The 16,915-nt window shown below is 38.1% G+C and overlaps 2 protein-coding genes across 3 annotated transcripts; one reads left to right on the plus strand and one right to left on the minus strand.

Moving 5' to 3' along the window:
• Window positions 1-2,312: 2,312 nt before the first annotated feature.
• Window positions 2,313-5,860, plus strand: LOC146476469 (galactose-3-O-sulfotransferase 2-like). Its single transcript, XM_085114338.1, has 2 exons — window positions 2,313-2,544; window positions 4,379-5,860. Exon 2 carries the CDS (start codon window positions 4,503-4,505, stop codon window positions 5,550-5,552), a length of 1,050 nt encoding a protein of 349 aa, XP_084970464.1. The 5' UTR covers window positions 2,313-2,544; window positions 4,379-4,502; the 3' UTR covers window positions 5,553-5,860.
• A 135-nt stretch (window positions 5,861-5,995) lies between these two features.
• Window positions 5,996-16,736, minus strand: LOC146476470 (ADP-ribose pyrophosphatase-like). 2 transcript variants are annotated; one of them, XM_085114339.1, is made up of 7 exons: window positions 16,564-16,736; window positions 14,476-14,671; window positions 13,643-13,738; window positions 13,412-13,498; window positions 12,145-12,250; window positions 10,444-10,587; window positions 5,996-7,173 (listed from the first exon to the last, which is right to left on the minus strand). In XM_085114339.1, exons 1-7 carry the CDS (start codon window positions 16,643-16,645, stop codon window positions 6,943-6,945), a joined length of 942 nt encoding a protein of 313 aa, XP_084970465.1. In that variant the 5' UTR covers window positions 16,646-16,736; the 3' UTR covers window positions 5,996-6,942. The 2 variants fall into 2 exon arrangements, with proteins under 2 accessions (XP_084970465.1, XP_084970466.1); XM_085114340.1 differs by having other exon boundaries at window positions 14,476-14,668; window positions 16,564-16,735.
• Between the last annotated feature and the right edge of the window lie 179 nt (window positions 16,737-16,915).

The raw sequence follows: 16,915 nt of genomic DNA on the forward strand, positions 1-16,915 counted from the left end.
AAGCGGCGAGGTAGATATCGACCACTATTTCCCGACACCAAGCTGAATACAGTCCAACCTCCATGTGCGACCCGGCCTCTCGTAAGCGACCACCTATCCAAAACAATACATTTTTCCCAGTCAAAGCCCTATAGTTGGACCGACTGACTTCGAGAACCGCGGTTGAAAAAAAGCGAAGCGCAGCAGTTTTTTAAAACCAACTTCTGGGTTTTGGAAATAGGGTTCAAGGCTCTTTCAAGTGTTTGATATAGCTTCTCAAACCATTTATTAAATAATTTTTTTAGAGGTTCAAAGCAACAGAAATGAAAGCATGGTCAGATTTCGGAACGTTGGATTTTTTCCGCTTATTTTCATTATTAATTGCATTTCAAAGCAACAGTTCACCAAAATTTAGTACTATGAATTTAAGGTCACATTTTCCAAACCTCTTTCACGGTTGTGATTTCCTTTGTTTTCTCTTCATGAATTATTACTGAGTTTGAGAAGAACAAATCGCTCACTCAGTGAAGACGAAGAGTGTGTATTGACAAACAGTGTTTGACAAAACATCATAAATTATAGAGGGAAGTAACGATCCTCCTTTCAGTTTCAACATTGCCTGATTTGCACTTTATTTTTGTACTTGAAAGTTTGAACTAAAGTGCAAAACTTAGCCCTACTTCATAAATTTTTCTTTCATTGAACAGCCACAATTTTAAATTTCTGAATTTACCAAACAAATAATTCACGGCCTCACTAGTTGGTTTAATTCCATGGGTTTGCCTGCGTCTTTTAGCGTATAAAACATATAACCGTAATTTTAATGCAGCTTTCGAACATTTTTTGAATATTTCTGATTTCTTATCCTCTTTTCTTCTTGCAAACTAAACATGTTCGTGAAAATGTTCTGTTCTTGGTGAAACAATTACGAAGGAAAACTGATTCTAAAATTTATATTGCGTTTGTTTCAGGCTATGGTTTGTTGACTTCCTCGAGTGACAACTGAGGCAGGTCTGCTATGACAAGCCTTTCGTTTGAATAAAAACCGCTCTTCCAAGTTATTTTAAAAATTATTTAAACTAGTATGTGGAATTTATTAAAAAGATCCCATTTATCTTCGAATTGCTTGGTTGTATCCGTGTTGAAAGCAAGCTGTTATTTTATTTCTTGACATTTAAAGGAGAAGTGACGGGCGAATTTGGTATCATATCAAAAACTTCAAAACGTTTTTTATATCAATAGAACCCCACAAGTATTGTTCAAATTTGTTGTAGATTGTCACCCCAGTGCACTAAGACTATCGATGAGTGTCTCTGGCCACAGATAGCTACAGATGGAATGGGTTAGAATGGATTGCAACTTGAAAAAGGTTGGGCTAAAATTTTTCAAGTTCTTGGCGTTTTTGCTTCAAAAATTCAAAATTATAAGCAGATTATAAGTTGTCCTTTTCAAGAATTCAGTTGATTTCTTTTTCTTGGTGTTCTAGAATTATTTTGTAACTAAATAAAAGTTTTTTTTTCGCACCATTTTGTTCACACAATGTCAAAATCCTCTTGATACTTTCCCTTTATAATGTAATTAAGTTCTGGTGGTGATAAAACTGTGGTGGGCTTGATGACGACCCGTTCATTTTACACTCGTAGAAGTGAAATCTTGCTAAGGAGAAAAATATGGTGAACTATAATGAATTTGATTCTTTAGAGCACGTTTTATTTTCTTCAGTAACTCTGGGTTTATTCATGTTCTGCGGCCAATCAAACTGAACCAGCATTTTTTATTATTTAGACAGAAGTGTTTGATCGTTCACTGTATCCGATAGCAATGTAAAGTAAAGTAGAAAAATGTTTTCTTTTTAGTTCGATAACTAATAAAACTGCGTCGGCTACTGACTCAGGGGGGATACTCGGGTATAAACGTGACGGGGGGTTCCGACGTATTTTTTTGGGTCTAAAATTTTCAACTCCTGTATTTTTTGGGTTGAAGATTTAACCGTGTATTGTTTTGGGTCTAAAAAATCTGCGCGTATTTTTTTGAGTTCGAATTTCCGCCAGGCTAATGGTTGCGATATATAAACCACAAACAAAATATTTCCTCATTCTATGTTCCAAAACTAGTCAACCTTGACCACGAAACTTTGTTTCTTTATCAGCAGAAAGGCAGTATGTATACTGTTCTTAAAATTGCATTTTTAGGGTATGAAAGTCATGTATTTTTTGGGTCTAAAATTTCCAGTCTTGTATTTTTTTGGGTGCAAAATATTAGTCTCCGTCGGACCCCCCCCCCCCCCCCGTCACGTTTATACCCGAGTACCCCCTGGGAAAAGGAAAAGGAAAAGTGCAATATAAACAATTTCGTTTTATTGATGGTTTTTAGTCCTAAGTGAAGTGAATTTTAGTTTGACCTAAAGCTACTGCCAATGAAGTTGTTATCACTACAGTCTACGCTCCTGAAGGCTTTCGCGGTTTTTGCTGCAATAATCCTCGTGGTCATTTATGTCGCACACCAAAAGGAATTCAGTCGGCGGAGAGGGAAAGGAATAACATAATTTCGCGCTTACGAAGTCGAGTAAGTTAATCCATTCATGTACTTTTCGTATAGCAGTATACAAGAGAGTATGTTACTAAAAATGAGTTTTCTTTGCCAAACTCATTTTCTTTCTTTTCTCTGAGATCTCCTTGCAGCTCACTCCGAGCACCCGACTAGCGTAGGAAAAGTCACCAAGGGCACCTTACGAGAACAATTAAATCAAAATTATTAGACTATTGTTTTCTTCATTCGCACATCATTTTATGGCCTTTTAAAAGGTAAACTAAGTTTGTGTAAGCTAGCACAGTTTGATGCGTTAGGACCCTTTAGACTCTTCGCTTTGATTTTTTTTACCACACCTCTCTACCTTACTGCACACAATTTCTGCGGTTTTGCTTTGAGGCTACTAGGCTCGGCGGGGAATTAAATTATTTGTCCGGCTTTTTTCCCTAAACGACCATTAGGCTTAGATACTCTCAATGATATATCCAAATTTGATGTAATATATCAAACACGAGACTCAATGTTTCATCACATATCAAACACCGAGAGGAGAGTTGAAAATGCAACGCGTAGCGGAGTATTTTTGACAAGCTGATTTTGAAGGGGAAATTAAGGATGCAAAAACGAAGTGTTTTTCATCAGATATCCAAACAAGTCACGGTGCATGATTTCCTTTGTCCTGCTTTTGAATTGTTAATGAGTTTGAGAAGACATTTTCGTCATCTAGTTTTAGAATATTTTTGTGGAATCACTATTCCGCTACCAGAAAGTAGTCAAAGTAGTACAATTGACAAAAACTTTGAATTTAAAACAGTTCAGAAATAGGTAAGGTTCTCCTTGATTAACAAGTGTTTTCGATACTAAAATCTTGGTGTGTAAAATTTTTCATCTTCTGCGCGTCATTCAAAGTACTGCCGCTTCCACTGTAAACATTAGAATCCTTGTGATAACACTTTTTGATTACAATTTCAACTGCTAGACGAACTTATGTCAGTGGCAACTCGAGAGTAAACTACTCAAGCACCAAAAGTCAAGTTGTCGCTGTTCATTCTAGTGCAGGCTGTATAGTTGTGTTTAGCCTTTGGTGCCTCAAGGGGTGGACGGCCCTTCCACGCAAGCAAGTTCTCCGTTTGAGTTAATTCGGCTTTCCCAAGGGTTTTCACCTAAGTTTAGTTTTGAAGTACAGCGGAATAGCCCGTAACGTCTCCGTTCGCTTTGAGTGGGAAAATCCCCCTTCGCACAAGTATGGTCACCCATAGGTCTCTTTTTTTTTTTTTCATTTTACTTTCTCGACATACTCGATGCAATGGACAGCAATACAAAGTTTCCAAAAGAAAAATCATTACAGCAGCAGTCTTCTCGATGGAGTGTCCTTAAAGGCTGGTTTCCATATGATCGCGGATCGCAGATCGCAATAAGGTCTGCGATCATATGGAAACTACTTCTGCGATCGCAGAAGATGGAACCATGTTCTATCTAAAGGCTGGTTTCCATATGATCGCAGACGATCGCAGACCTTATTGCGATCTGCGATCATATGGAAACCAGCCTTAAGAAAAAGCTCGGAAAGGGCAGGGAGTTGTAGAACATATGTAGTGACAAATCAGTACAGGGCACTGAGGTGATTATGAACGGCTGCGATCATGTTTACACTAATCACTTGTAAAACGAGTATTTCCGTTTTCGGTCTTGTCACATACTCTCAGAAACTCATAACAGGCTGAACAACCCCTTATAAGCTTCTGGTAATAATAACTATACATTCGGATTTCAGATTCCATGCGACCGAAATCACTCAACAATACTACACATACCCTCGGCTTTTAAACCCTCCTTTAATACTGCCTCTCATATTATTCATCCAACGCAGGTACCAGGAAATCATTGCTGCCAAGCCAACCTTAAACACTGGGCTCAGATCAACGACGACATCAAAATGCACTCCTGAGAATCACGTCCTTTTCCTTAAAACACACAAAACTGGATCGAGTACGATGGCAAATATTTTCTTTCGCTATGGAGACTCAAGAAACCTGAGTTTCGTTCTGCCGTCGTTCACATTGCTTGGATGGCCGTATAGATTCCATGTCTTCTTCGCTCATCACCTTGTCGCCAAAACACCGAACATCCTTTGCAGCCACGCAAGATTTAATAAGAAACCAATGAATCTTCTTTTTCCTAAAGAAACCAGCAAGTACTTGACAATTCTACGGAATCCAGTGGACAACTTCGAGTCTGTTTTCAACTACATGCAGCTTGGCAAGCGCATTGGCCTGGGTCACAATCCAGACTCACTAAAGTTGTTCCTCAACCGCAATGGAGTTGCCTTTCAGACTATGCGTAAACTTAAAAACGAATGGCAACTGATCAGAAATCCTCTTCTCCATGATTTGGGATTGAGTTTTAAGTTCTATCAAAATGTTACCGCTGTTAAAGAGTATATAAAGTTTCTGGAGAACGAGTTCGACTTAATAATGATCATGGATTACTTTGACGAGTCATTGGTCTTGATGAAGCGGCTGTTGTGTTGGAACATGGCGGATATTTTATATCTGAGGCTGAATGACAGAAACGATGAAGAAAAGAACTCGATAATAGCCGAGCATGATCGCGAAAACATCCAAAGATGGAACAAAGCAGACGTGATGTTATTTGAACACTTTAACAAATCACTGTGGGAAAAGATCAAGAACGAAGGCGAAAGCTTCCGAAAAGAATTGGCCACTTTCCGTCAGGAAATGCGAGAAATAAAACGAGCCTGCGTAAAAAACGAAACAAGCTTGCAACGCCTGTATGCGAACAAGTTTGTGAAAGGGTACGCCCTTAAAAGTGACTTACCCCAGGGATTACGAACTCTCTGCGTAAAGATGACAACACCCGAAAATAATTATCTTAATCACTTAAGAAAGAAACAAAAAGACCAAACAGAAACAACAGAGGTGAAGCTAACGAACTTAACTAAAGTAGAACGGGAATTGAAGGAGGACGAAGAGAGCTGGGATCTAGCACAAGATCTTGTTTATGAACCAGTGAAACTGGTTTAACTAACCTAAAATTTAAAGGATCTCAGTTGGGCTGATTGAGGTAAAGCCGCACAAATGGCTTCATGAGCCACAGGAAGTTCTTGAAGTCCTTTCTCGGAAAGATGAGAATTTGTTAGCCAATCCCAAGATGATTGGCATGCGCTCTTGTTGTTAAACAAAAATAACCAAAAATAAACCTAATCGCCGTGCGAATAATCACTTCAAAGATTGCGGGATAACTGACATTAAAACTTCTAACGTACAAGTTTTAGGGCAGTCGTATCACCCTTTGTTGGGACGAACAAATGAAGGGGTGTCTGTTCTATTATTTCCCTTTTAAGGCAATGTTCCAATGAAAATCTTCAATACTTTTAAGTATTCTGAAGCCAGATAGAATCCTAGGTTTGGAAACCTGGAAGCTTTCCTCGCCTCCATCATTACTGTACAATATAATCACGTTACAATACACGAATAGTTGCCATTTATTAACACAATTACGTACAGTTTTGTGACAAAACGGCACTTCAACTAGTAATAGCCTTCACTTCAGTTAAAAACTCTAGTGTTGCAAAAATTTTTCAGTGAAGGCTTTGAGGGATACCTTTCAAAAACTACAATGAGATCAGCTGAACACAGATACCTGGGTTACAAAGCTAGCGTCTGCATCAAAGAGTTGTCCACATTACAGAAGTAAAGTACGGTTATCATGGTGTACCCTGGGTGCTCAGGTTTTCTCTTCCATTTACGAGGAGTTGTTGGCAAAAGGGCACAGATATATGAAATTATTAAACACCGGTACATTGGATAATGCAATTCCAGGTTTGGATTGGCTTAGCGGCCATGGGATATCTCAGTTAGTGCGCGCGGCGTGATTGGTCAATTTTGCGGGCCGTATTTCACTGTACGGCCCGCTAAATTTTAACTTCAACTAGTTTCCTTTCCCGCGCGCCCGATTAACCTCAAAGATATAATAAATACCTTACTAACCTCGTTTTCTCGGTCCGTACTGTAAGTTCGGGTCATAAATCAACAGGAAAAAACTCGGTCCGTCACTTATAGTACGGACCTCGAACTCGGTTAGTAAGAAGTATTTATACGAAACCAACATTTATGCAAAAATGGAACCAGCAATATTGCTTGGTTGTTTGTTAATAAAACAATCTATTTTTATCACTCTCACTTGTTGGATATGGGATGATTAAAGCGAACGAGGCGCCTCATATCCAACGTGTGTTCATGGTATAATTGTTAAATATAAGACATTAGGTATAGTTTGGGCGTGGTAACCCACACGAGAAACACCTGTGGCACCCGGGGTAAACGTCAGGAACTGCCAAGAGAGGTGTCTGCGTTCCTTAGGGCAACTGGCTTTTGTTCATTAACATTGATTATTATTCTGATTATAAACTGGCTACCAATAGGCATCAAGATTTTCTGCCACCTTTTTGATCAAATCACAGTGGTTTGCATACAAGCGAAGTTCATGAGAGACCTCCATCCATCTCACATTCTTAGCATCATCACCAGCGTGTAGTGAAAACTTGTCAAATGCTTTTCCAGTGCGGTCATGGAAATTCATTGCCACGCTTTCCATCCAAGAGTTATCAGTGTTCCTTGGATCATCTATGTAGCCTTTATAAACCTTCAAACAATGGATAACATTAATATTTATTGAAGGGCTGACAGCATAACTGTGTTGTGTTGAATTTTGGGCTGATTCTTCGTTTTGCTCAAAAGTGCCTGAAGTTTACATATAGGCGAATCTTTGTTTACACTTTTTGCCTCATTAACATATGCTTATCACTATCTGATAACGCGAATAAAATAAAAACTCTGAATGTTGAAAGGGCATAACAGTTTCAGTTTTCTCTGAAAATTTGAGCCCAATACATCGAATGGTTTTGGACAAATTCTCTTCTAAAAACTCGAAATTTTACAGAGAATGTATGGCTCATTAACTTTTTTGCCAAGCAATTTCGCAGTTTTTGATGGCTGATATTTCCTTCAATACTGATTGCAAAGAGCTGGAAATTGCACAAAATGCTCAACTTAAACAGCTCTTTCAACTTTTGCATTTAGTTCATATATACGGCCACGGCTTCTATGAGTTAAGTCGTATGCTAATGAGGAAAATGTAAACAATGACGCCAGCAAAGATTCGCCTATAGCCTTCAATTTAACCAAAGCATATTGCTCTTGTTTTTGTTGTTCTGCTTATTTCTTTGCTATGCTTTTGCTGACTTGGTATTTTTCCCAAAACCTAAGCGTAAACCAGTTAAAAAAAAAAGCGCAACCAAGAGTGATGTCCTCACAGGTCACCAAAGCGTATGTGACACAGGTCACCATGCAAGCGTGATTTAAGAGTTTGTATGGAGTTAAAATTAAATCGAAATTTAGACTACAATATTCCCACAAAACCCACAATAAATATAAGTAAGTCTGAAAAAGCTTACCCGGTGTGTTGTGCTGTGTTTTCAATGCTTCTCAGTGCTTCTAAACGCTGTTTAGAGCGGTTTATCTCTTAGCAGCTGGTCCACGTGCATCACTGTATTATGTTAATGACAAGGTAGGAAACTAAAAGCCGAATTTGAATAAAATTTGGCCTGTCATTTTAGGAAAGCGCTTCGAAAACCTCGCTAAAATTTGCTTGAAACTTAAGCACTCGCTTAACTTTCTCTCCATATGGCAAGAAGGATGATGTGCTGTCCCTCCTGGGTAGCTCATTTACGGAGGAGTTCATTTATTGAGACACAGGCCTTCGTTGAAAACAAAGTTCATTTCAAATCGGGTGCCATTTTTGCCGCCGACAGAGCCGTGTCGCTGGAATGTTGGAACAAACTCACGGTCAAACCTAGGCACGAGTACTAAAATGTGCCCAGCCGGGGAATTCCACGGGAAGCCTTTGGCACGTAACAAACCACACACACCCCCTCCCGGCTAAGTGCAGTTCTGTACCAGCCAGCCGACCTTGTTGTGGCCTTTTTCAATAACGCGTAAAACATTATTTTGTTCATCAGTTAGCCTGCAAGATGGTATAATTGAGCTAGGTTCGCATTAACGTGACAAAAGAATATAACTAAATATACAACTTATACCGAATTAGCTCGATATATTTGCTCATCCACGAAAGTGACTTCATCTGTCACATCTTGTAGCGGATGTAACTTCGTACCAAAATTTGATTGTATTGACTGTGACCTACCGAAAACGACTAAACACTCATCGCCAGATCTTGTCAAACGACTTAGATTATTTTTTCTTCCTGCCCTCCTGCTCGCAAGGAATAAACCGGTAATGAGAACTTCGAAATACAAAAGGTTTAATGAGCAAATGAGCCGTTCTCGGCAAAACAACAACTTTGCGAAATTCAAGGTTTTTTGGAGAGCTTGTATACAAAGACAAATTTTCAATTTCTTTCAGTCAGCTTTTATTCAATAAAAGCCAACTCGTAAGTTAACAAGTTGGAAAATTGCGAAGTTAATTCATAATAAAAAAAAAATTAAAAATACAAAAACCAATTTATATTCTCAAGAGACGTTTCTTGCTTTCACGCCAAGCACGGCTGGCTGGTACAGAACTGTACTTAGCCGGGAGGGGGTGTGTGTGGTTTGTTACGTGCCAAAGGCTTCCCGTGGAATTCCCCGGCTGGGCACATTTTAGTACTCGTGCCTAGGTTTGACCGTGAGTTTGTTCCAACATTCCAGCGACACGGCTCTGTCGGCGGCAAAAATGGCACCCGATTTGAAATGAACTTTGTTTTCAACGAAGGCCTGTGTCTCAATAAATGAACTCCTCCGTAAATGAGCTACCCAGGAGGGACTGTACATCATTCTTCTTGTTATATGGAGAGAAAGTTAAGCGAGTGCTTAAGTTTCAAGCAAATTTTAGCGAGGTTTTCGAAGCGCTCTCCTAAAATGACGGGCCAAATTTTATTCAAATTCGGCTTTTAGTTTCCTACCTTGTCATTAACATAATACAGTGATGCACGTGGACCAGCTGCTAAGAGATAAACCGCTCTAAACAGCGTTTAGAAGCACTGAGAAGCATTGAAAACACAGCACAACACACCGGGTAAGCTTTTTCAGACTCACTTATATTTATTGTGGGTTTTGTGGGAATATTGTAGTCTAAATTTCGATTTAATTTTAACTCCATACAAACTCTTAAATCACGCTTGCATGGTGACCTGTGTCACATACGCTTTGGTGACCTGTGATGTCCTCTGACTAAATTGAAGGCCACATGTGAAAATTCAGACACTTTTCAGTGAGCAAACCAAAAAAATTCAACAAGAGACAGTTGTGCTTTCAGCCATTCAGTTTATTTATACATCAACAGTGGATGAAACAGATCCTTATTACCTCATCGTTTTCAATAGCCTTGTCAAATTCTATCAATGAGAACAATAATTATTCCAAACAACGTGTACTTACCAAAGGTAGTTCAAAAATGAAAACTGCCATCATGATATTTCTGGTGGAACACTAAGCTTTTATTTCATTGGTTTTGGCAATTTTGTCTACTGAAAGCAAGCTCCTAATAATCTTCCTGGAGATCAACCCTTTAACACATACAGGGTCTTTTTAAAAACGGATTGGTGTATGAAATTTTGTGCCAAGTTTTTCTATACAAAAAGGGAAGTAGCTATTCTTTCCCTCGTGTAACACGATCTGGGTAAATACCCATGTGCTATGACATTTTTTATTATTAGTGTATTATTACCTATCAAGCAAGAAGTAAGTTATTAATTCATCACGAAAATGGGAATTTGAAGCTACTGAGCAAAACATTGTGAGAGAGGTTGGACATGAAGTGCCACTGTGTTAATTTTCCATGAAACATGAACTGGATCCTCCCTATAAATGCACCAATTTAATCATTAAGATAAAAATTAGGCCTTATTTCTTGTTACCGTAGTCCCATGGCAAAAGAGTTCCTCAAGTGTTTTACGAAGTCTTTCCTTCTCGTCTGGTTGCATTTCCATGGAATTAAGTGCCTCCTCACCAAACTCTTTCTTCAGTGTGTTGGTTACAGTGTCTCCAGGATCGACCATACCCTGCCATGAAAAACGATAGTTACCACATGATTTTGACTATGGGCCCCGATCTTACATTCATTTAGAGGTCATTTTAGGCGATATTTTGAGAGGGTTTGGTTTTGGGGGGCCTTTTTCAGGGCCACACCATAAGGACCATAACCTGTAACAGCTGGTACCTCTGAAAGAATTGGGATGTTATGAATGATCTTGATGGTGGTTGGTTTATTTTACTGACAATTTACAAGATTGTTATTGGTGTGAAGCTCAATGCAACATGAAATAAATAGATAAATAAACAACTTAGTCTTTATTTAATTGTCAAAGTATTTAGCACTGTAGCATTAATTGAGGATGTTTCCCCAAATAGGTATGGGATTTTCCAAGGCTATAAGGCATTTACATGTTAACAAGATGCCCTTAATCGGCATTTTCACGGAATGCTTAATGTAGCCCCATTATTTTATTCCCCATGATATATTTCGCAGATATTTAAAAACTATCCTCCCTAATTGAATGGTTTTATTCAGAGAGACAGCGTGATATTTTATCGTTGTGTTACTGGGAATTATACCAGGAATAACTCTGCAATAACGTCATGACCCCGCTGAACTGGTCTGGTTTCCTTCGCTTTTAATTATTCGATTTCTTCGTAAAAGCGTAGTTTCTTCACTGTGAACTCTCCCAATTTCCACCGTTTCAACTGTCAAGTACTACCCAGAAGTTATTATTTCGATTTACTGCTTGAAAAAGGTTTGCTTTCTTTCTGAATACGGCAGACATGTGGCTGCCATTGAATGAAAACTTTTCCAAAACATGATTTGCTTTGATGTCACACAAGTAGAGATAAGTGGGTCCCCTCCCTCGAGATGTACGCGCTGATAATGGATTTTGATTGGGCCGTTTTTGTTCAAGACAATCAGAACAAATATACATCTCTACTAGGGGAGGACATATTTTAATGCATAAATTAACGTGTTGATTTGTGACTACTATGAAGTAAAAAAAAAAAAAAAGATACCCGACCCAAACCTAGACATGGCCTGCCCTGCAGGCATTTTGTGTAATAAAGTTTCTATTCTATTCTATAAATAAGTGAAATAAATATGCAAACTGAACATAACATCTGTTAAAAATCCCAACTGGTGGGAGGCAAACCAGTTGGCTATTTACAAAGAGTGGCCTTGGATTTGAAACAGGGCTACCAGAAACAAATCCAAGAGCGGGACTTGAACCCGGGACCTCTGGATTACAAGTCCAGAGCCCGGCAACCACCAGGCCATGCCACCTCCCTTAAAAACCTTAATGTGTTTTTGGCTGGGTTGGGTTGACAATTATTAAGAACAAGGGAAACAATAAACTAACAGCATGCAACACCTGAGGACATATTTTTGTGGGCATGCTATATTACTGAAAAGATGTTTAATTACACCTGAACCTGAAGGTCTTATTTTTGAAAACGCTTATTTTTAGAGTGGCTTACGATGACTCTTTAAGGATTAAATTACCACTAAGCATGTTTTTTTGTTTAATCAATGCATTTAAATATTAGCAATAATCAACATCTTCATTTCCCACCCCTGGTAGGGCCCATTCAGAGCAATCTCTTCTCTCAATTGCAACAAATTCCAGTACTGGTTTTCCATCTCTGATAACCTTCTCGCCAGAGCTGTCTCTCTTCCACCTGAGAAAATAGACTGAGATTAATGTAAATTCCATACAATAAATTATGAAATAAAGAGAATCTGGGCTGGGTTGTTCGAAAACCGATTACAGCTAATCTATGATTAAAAGTTAATCAAGGTTTTCATTTTGCACGTTACAAATAGTTTTAAAGGCTTATTTCAAGCTCAAGGTAAAGAAAACTCTAAGTCAAAACTGAGGGCCAAAAATCTTTTGGAAGCATTGTTAATGATTAGTGATTAAACTCGAACCAAAGTTCACGTTAATCCAGGATTAGCTTAATCGGGCTTTGAGCAACTGGGCTCTGAACTAAGAATCTAAACAAACTCTATGTTGGTGATGGTCAGGGATATCGCAAACAGCAGTGATTTTAACTTAAGTAATCATAGAAAAGTTGCTTCACAAATCACGTTTGCTAAAATAATAATGTTTATTTATTAATGGCAAACTATCTGCTGCATCCCATACATAGAAGTAAAATAAATATTATCAATTTCTAGAACGGAGATCCAAATCTGCAAGCCAGCCATCTGCCAGCAGGAAACAACATTCTCAGTCAGGAATAACAAAATTGGTCTTAAAATAGGAAATTATTCAAAAATGCTTGCCTAAAATTAGGACTGTACTGTGGCTGATAAAAAAAAAATGTTTAGTTATTGACTATAAAAGGAAACACTGAAAGTGATAAAAAAAATTACAGATAGCAACTGTTATGTGTAGCTTATAGTTATTGACCAACAAAATAGATAACTCTTGAAGCATAAAAATTTTACCCTCCCCACAATATTGTAAAAACCTGGTATCCAGCCCTCTCAAACTCTACCAGTAGCCGGTGATTTTGCTGCTTGTTAGTGATGCTTTGCCATTAAGTTCACATAGTATTTACCTTTGTCACTAGCTTTGCACTTGACCCTTTAAGCCCTAACAGTGATCAGCATCAAATTTCTCCAGGTAATACAAATGCTAATTCAACTCCCAGTACTATTAAAAGAAACATATGAGGGCAAGATAGGGTAATTTCTTCTTTGATAGTTAAGGGTTACAGAGTTAAGTAGCTCTTTCTTGAAACAGAACATTTTGAAAGAGCTGTGTGATCTCAAACACTTTTTCGTTTTCCTTGAGATTTCAAGATAGCAGGGGTCTAGACTGTATAGTAGTGTACCTTGTAACAATTGGATCAGCAGCGTGGTTAGGCCCCCATCTCCCCAGCAATCCTCTACCAACCATTCCAGTTCTTCCTTGTGGATTTCTTAGAAACAAAGGTTTTATATCAGTAACAGAATAAATGACATTTTCATGAGGGAAATGCATCAAAACATTATATGCCATACACTTGAAATTATTTATCTTACATTAATAATTATTACGAGAAAAGAACCACAGTCATAATTACCTGGGAAATCCTGCTTTTACTTCATATTGTCCTAAAAAACTTCTCCTGTCTGTTTTGTAGTCGGTATCAAGTGTATTAAATTCAAATTCACTCGGACTAAGAAAAACAAGAAACAATCATTTCAATCTTGTAAATCAGCAGACAGATGATCATTAACAAACACATTGCGACAGCTTGATGTTGCCAGTCTTTGAAACAGTCAGTGACTAATTCACTTGAAACCTCTTACAGTAACTACACGATCATATAGCAAAATGTAGTGTCAATTAAAAGAATTAGCATGCTTTGTTACATGTTCATAAAGGAGGAAGAGTATTTGAGTTTAAACTAAGTGATGAGGAGGTCCCCTGTAGATTTTTGGGTAAAAATGGGATTTTCGTTAGGTTTAAAGGTTAACACCATTTTGCATGTTAAGTTATTCTGTACAAGAAAAACATATTGAATTTTATATTATGAGTTTTTTATTGCTTATTCCAACCTTTTGTTCCCATGTAATGTGTTCTGATGATGATGATGATGATGATGCTAGTGCTTTGGTATTAGAATATTATCATCTGCTTACGGCTTGTGACAGATGTTGCCAACATGAATAAACAAAAGCTCTGGATGCCCAAAGGGATTGGAAATTCTTAGAGGTTGTGGGTCTCAAAGGCTAAAATATTTAACAGGACTAAATAGGAATTTCTCCAGGAGGAAAGGAGGTCTTAGCAAAAATCCCTTTGGTGGCAAGGGGTGTGAAAATTTTCTGGAACAATACATTGCAAGGTGAAGCCATAACAAAGATTCAGGGTGGGTGCTTTACAATATATACCGGTAAAATGTGTTATTCTTACCTTATGTCTGGGTCAGCCCAAGGGGGATTTTGACGTACTTTTTCTGCCGTATAATTTACAGGTTTGTACTCTGGAAATGCTTTCTCCCAATCCACATACTCTGAAGGTACTAGGAATTTCTTTTTATCTGTACCAGGATATTCCAAACTGCGGGCCTTTATATGCATTCTTTGCTGACAATATGCAATCTTTGCTACAGCATGTAAGAGGGACACAATAGGTACTATTAACTTCAACAGTGGACTTTAACAAGAAGTGTCACAGGGATTTTGGTCCAAATTCAAAAACCCACAAATGTTTTTGTATGAACAGAATTCTAAAAATAATGATCCAGTTATTATAAATAGCCTCTCCAGTGTAGTAAAACTGACCATGAGTGGCTCTGGCCATAAATGGACTGGGTCGGAATGAATTGCAACAAGAAAACAGTAAGGCAACCTTTTTTCAAGTTCTTGCATTTCCATCCCCAAAATCTGCTAGAACAGACCATGAGTTGTTCGTTTCAAGAATATTTCAGTTGATTTCTTTCTCTAAGTGTTCTAGAATAAACTATTTAATTTGAAACTAAGCTAGGGTATTGTTGTACCAATTTCACCAAAAAAGGTCAAAACCCCTGTGACACTTCCCCTTTAAAGAAAAGGTTGTTGCTATATATAATACCAGCGGAAATATATTGTGTTTAAAAGTGATGAGGAGGAAAGGGAAAAATGTCAAACCAATAAATACTAAAATAATTATGAATTTCAAACTAAAAAAGGCCTTAAGAACCTCACATCATTATTAAACCCTCGACTAGCTTTGTGGCTATTTGCGGGACAAGCCCTTTATATAATCTGAATCTGTAAACCCATTAAGGTATCTTCCCTTGGTTGCTATGGAAGACTTATCTTGAGACCCTGCTGGGGAAGGGGGTTGGGTTTTCTCTTATGCCCTTAATTTAACGCATCTGTAGTTACTTCTTACCCCTAAAATTTATGAGTGGATGTTATCCCTTTACAAGGATGGGTAGCTACGAAAAACCTAACCAGGCTCATCAATAAATCCAGCCAGCTCTTTGGACTGTACACCTTAAAAATTAGCCTCAAGTATTTGTGTTAGTTGAAATTTCAGCCAGTGATGAAATCTCTTTCAGATGGTGAAATTCACCGGTAGCCCACTGTTAGTGACATCCCTCCCTTTTAAAGGGTAAAGTACGATAAGTTTTCCCTAAACTAAGTTATCCCTTCTATGCCTACAATTTTTGGTGAGCTATTCCTTTTCCTAATATGCAATGAATCACAAGAGAAGTGGGTTCCTATGCTTGGTCTTTTTGCATCCAAAACATGGTCTTTGTCTACCCTAACTTATACAGATAAGCATTTCGGGGTACAAGTGATGACACTGAGCTGGGAAATATGGAATTCAGTGAGAGTGAATAGTCTTCAAGATGTCATTGACAGCATATCCTGATTTATAATTCCACATAAAAATCTCAGGTGCCAAAAATTATATAAGCCAGCAACAATCACAAAGAGGGTGCGCATGACTTGATGGAGATCATTCAAGTTAGCTATTATTTTGTGAGTTGTGGAGTTTTAAATTATTCATTGGGGGTTTGGTAATTTTGAAGAAGAGCTCCCCAAACCGACTGTCGGCCGACTGTCGACCGACAATCGGCCAACAGTGTGGCTTGTTATCTGTTTTTGTGTTCTTTCATATTCGAAAACGTCTGCAATTTTTTTCGTTAAAAAATTACCTTTAAAAACCTTATTTAAGTAAATCATCAATCAAAGGTTCTCCTACCAGTCGAACGAGAACACAATGTTTTAACGTTCTTATGCAAAATAAGGCTTGAATCGCTTCATGTGAGCTCAATAGATACAAACAGGCCAAGTGTTTTCAAACACTTAATTATTTTGCTTTCTAATGTAATGAGAGGTTTACTTAACGTAAGCTTAAGTAAGTCCTGATGTGCAAAGGTAAATTTCGAAATAGAGACTATTTTGTTTACACTTGGATAGTTTTCATCTAAACAAGTCACACTCATTTTTAGAAACAGAACCACCGACGAAAGTTGTTAAGTCCGAAAATTTATGAAAATGTACTTACGGGATTGACTGTTGACGAAGGATGAAGCAGCCAGAAAAGCAACAACACTTACAGGAACTTTAATAGATCCACGCAGAAGCATGGAGAGACAGGCTTGACAGCTATCATAGAAGCTAGCCTAAATAAAACAGAAACTAAAAAAAGCTTCGCACTGCACTTCCTCACAAAAATCTGCAGGGGAATGGGCCGAGCATTGGACCTGTTTCGGGTTAGCCACCCCTCCCCCCCAAACTGAAAAATCTGAAACTGCGACTTTAATACCGACATAGTAATCGGATAAAGAAAAGCCTTCATGGCAGTTTACCCAAAGAAAGTCGTTTTTGTCCTCAAACCATTTTAATTTTAATGTTAA

The sequence above is a fragment of the Pavona decussata genome, unplaced genomic scaffold (genome assembly GCF_977016875.1).
Source record: "Pavona decussata unplaced genomic scaffold, jaPavDecu1.1 SCAFFOLD_76, whole genome shotgun sequence".
NCBI lineage: Eukaryota > Metazoa > Cnidaria > Anthozoa > Scleractinia > Agariciidae > Pavona > Pavona decussata.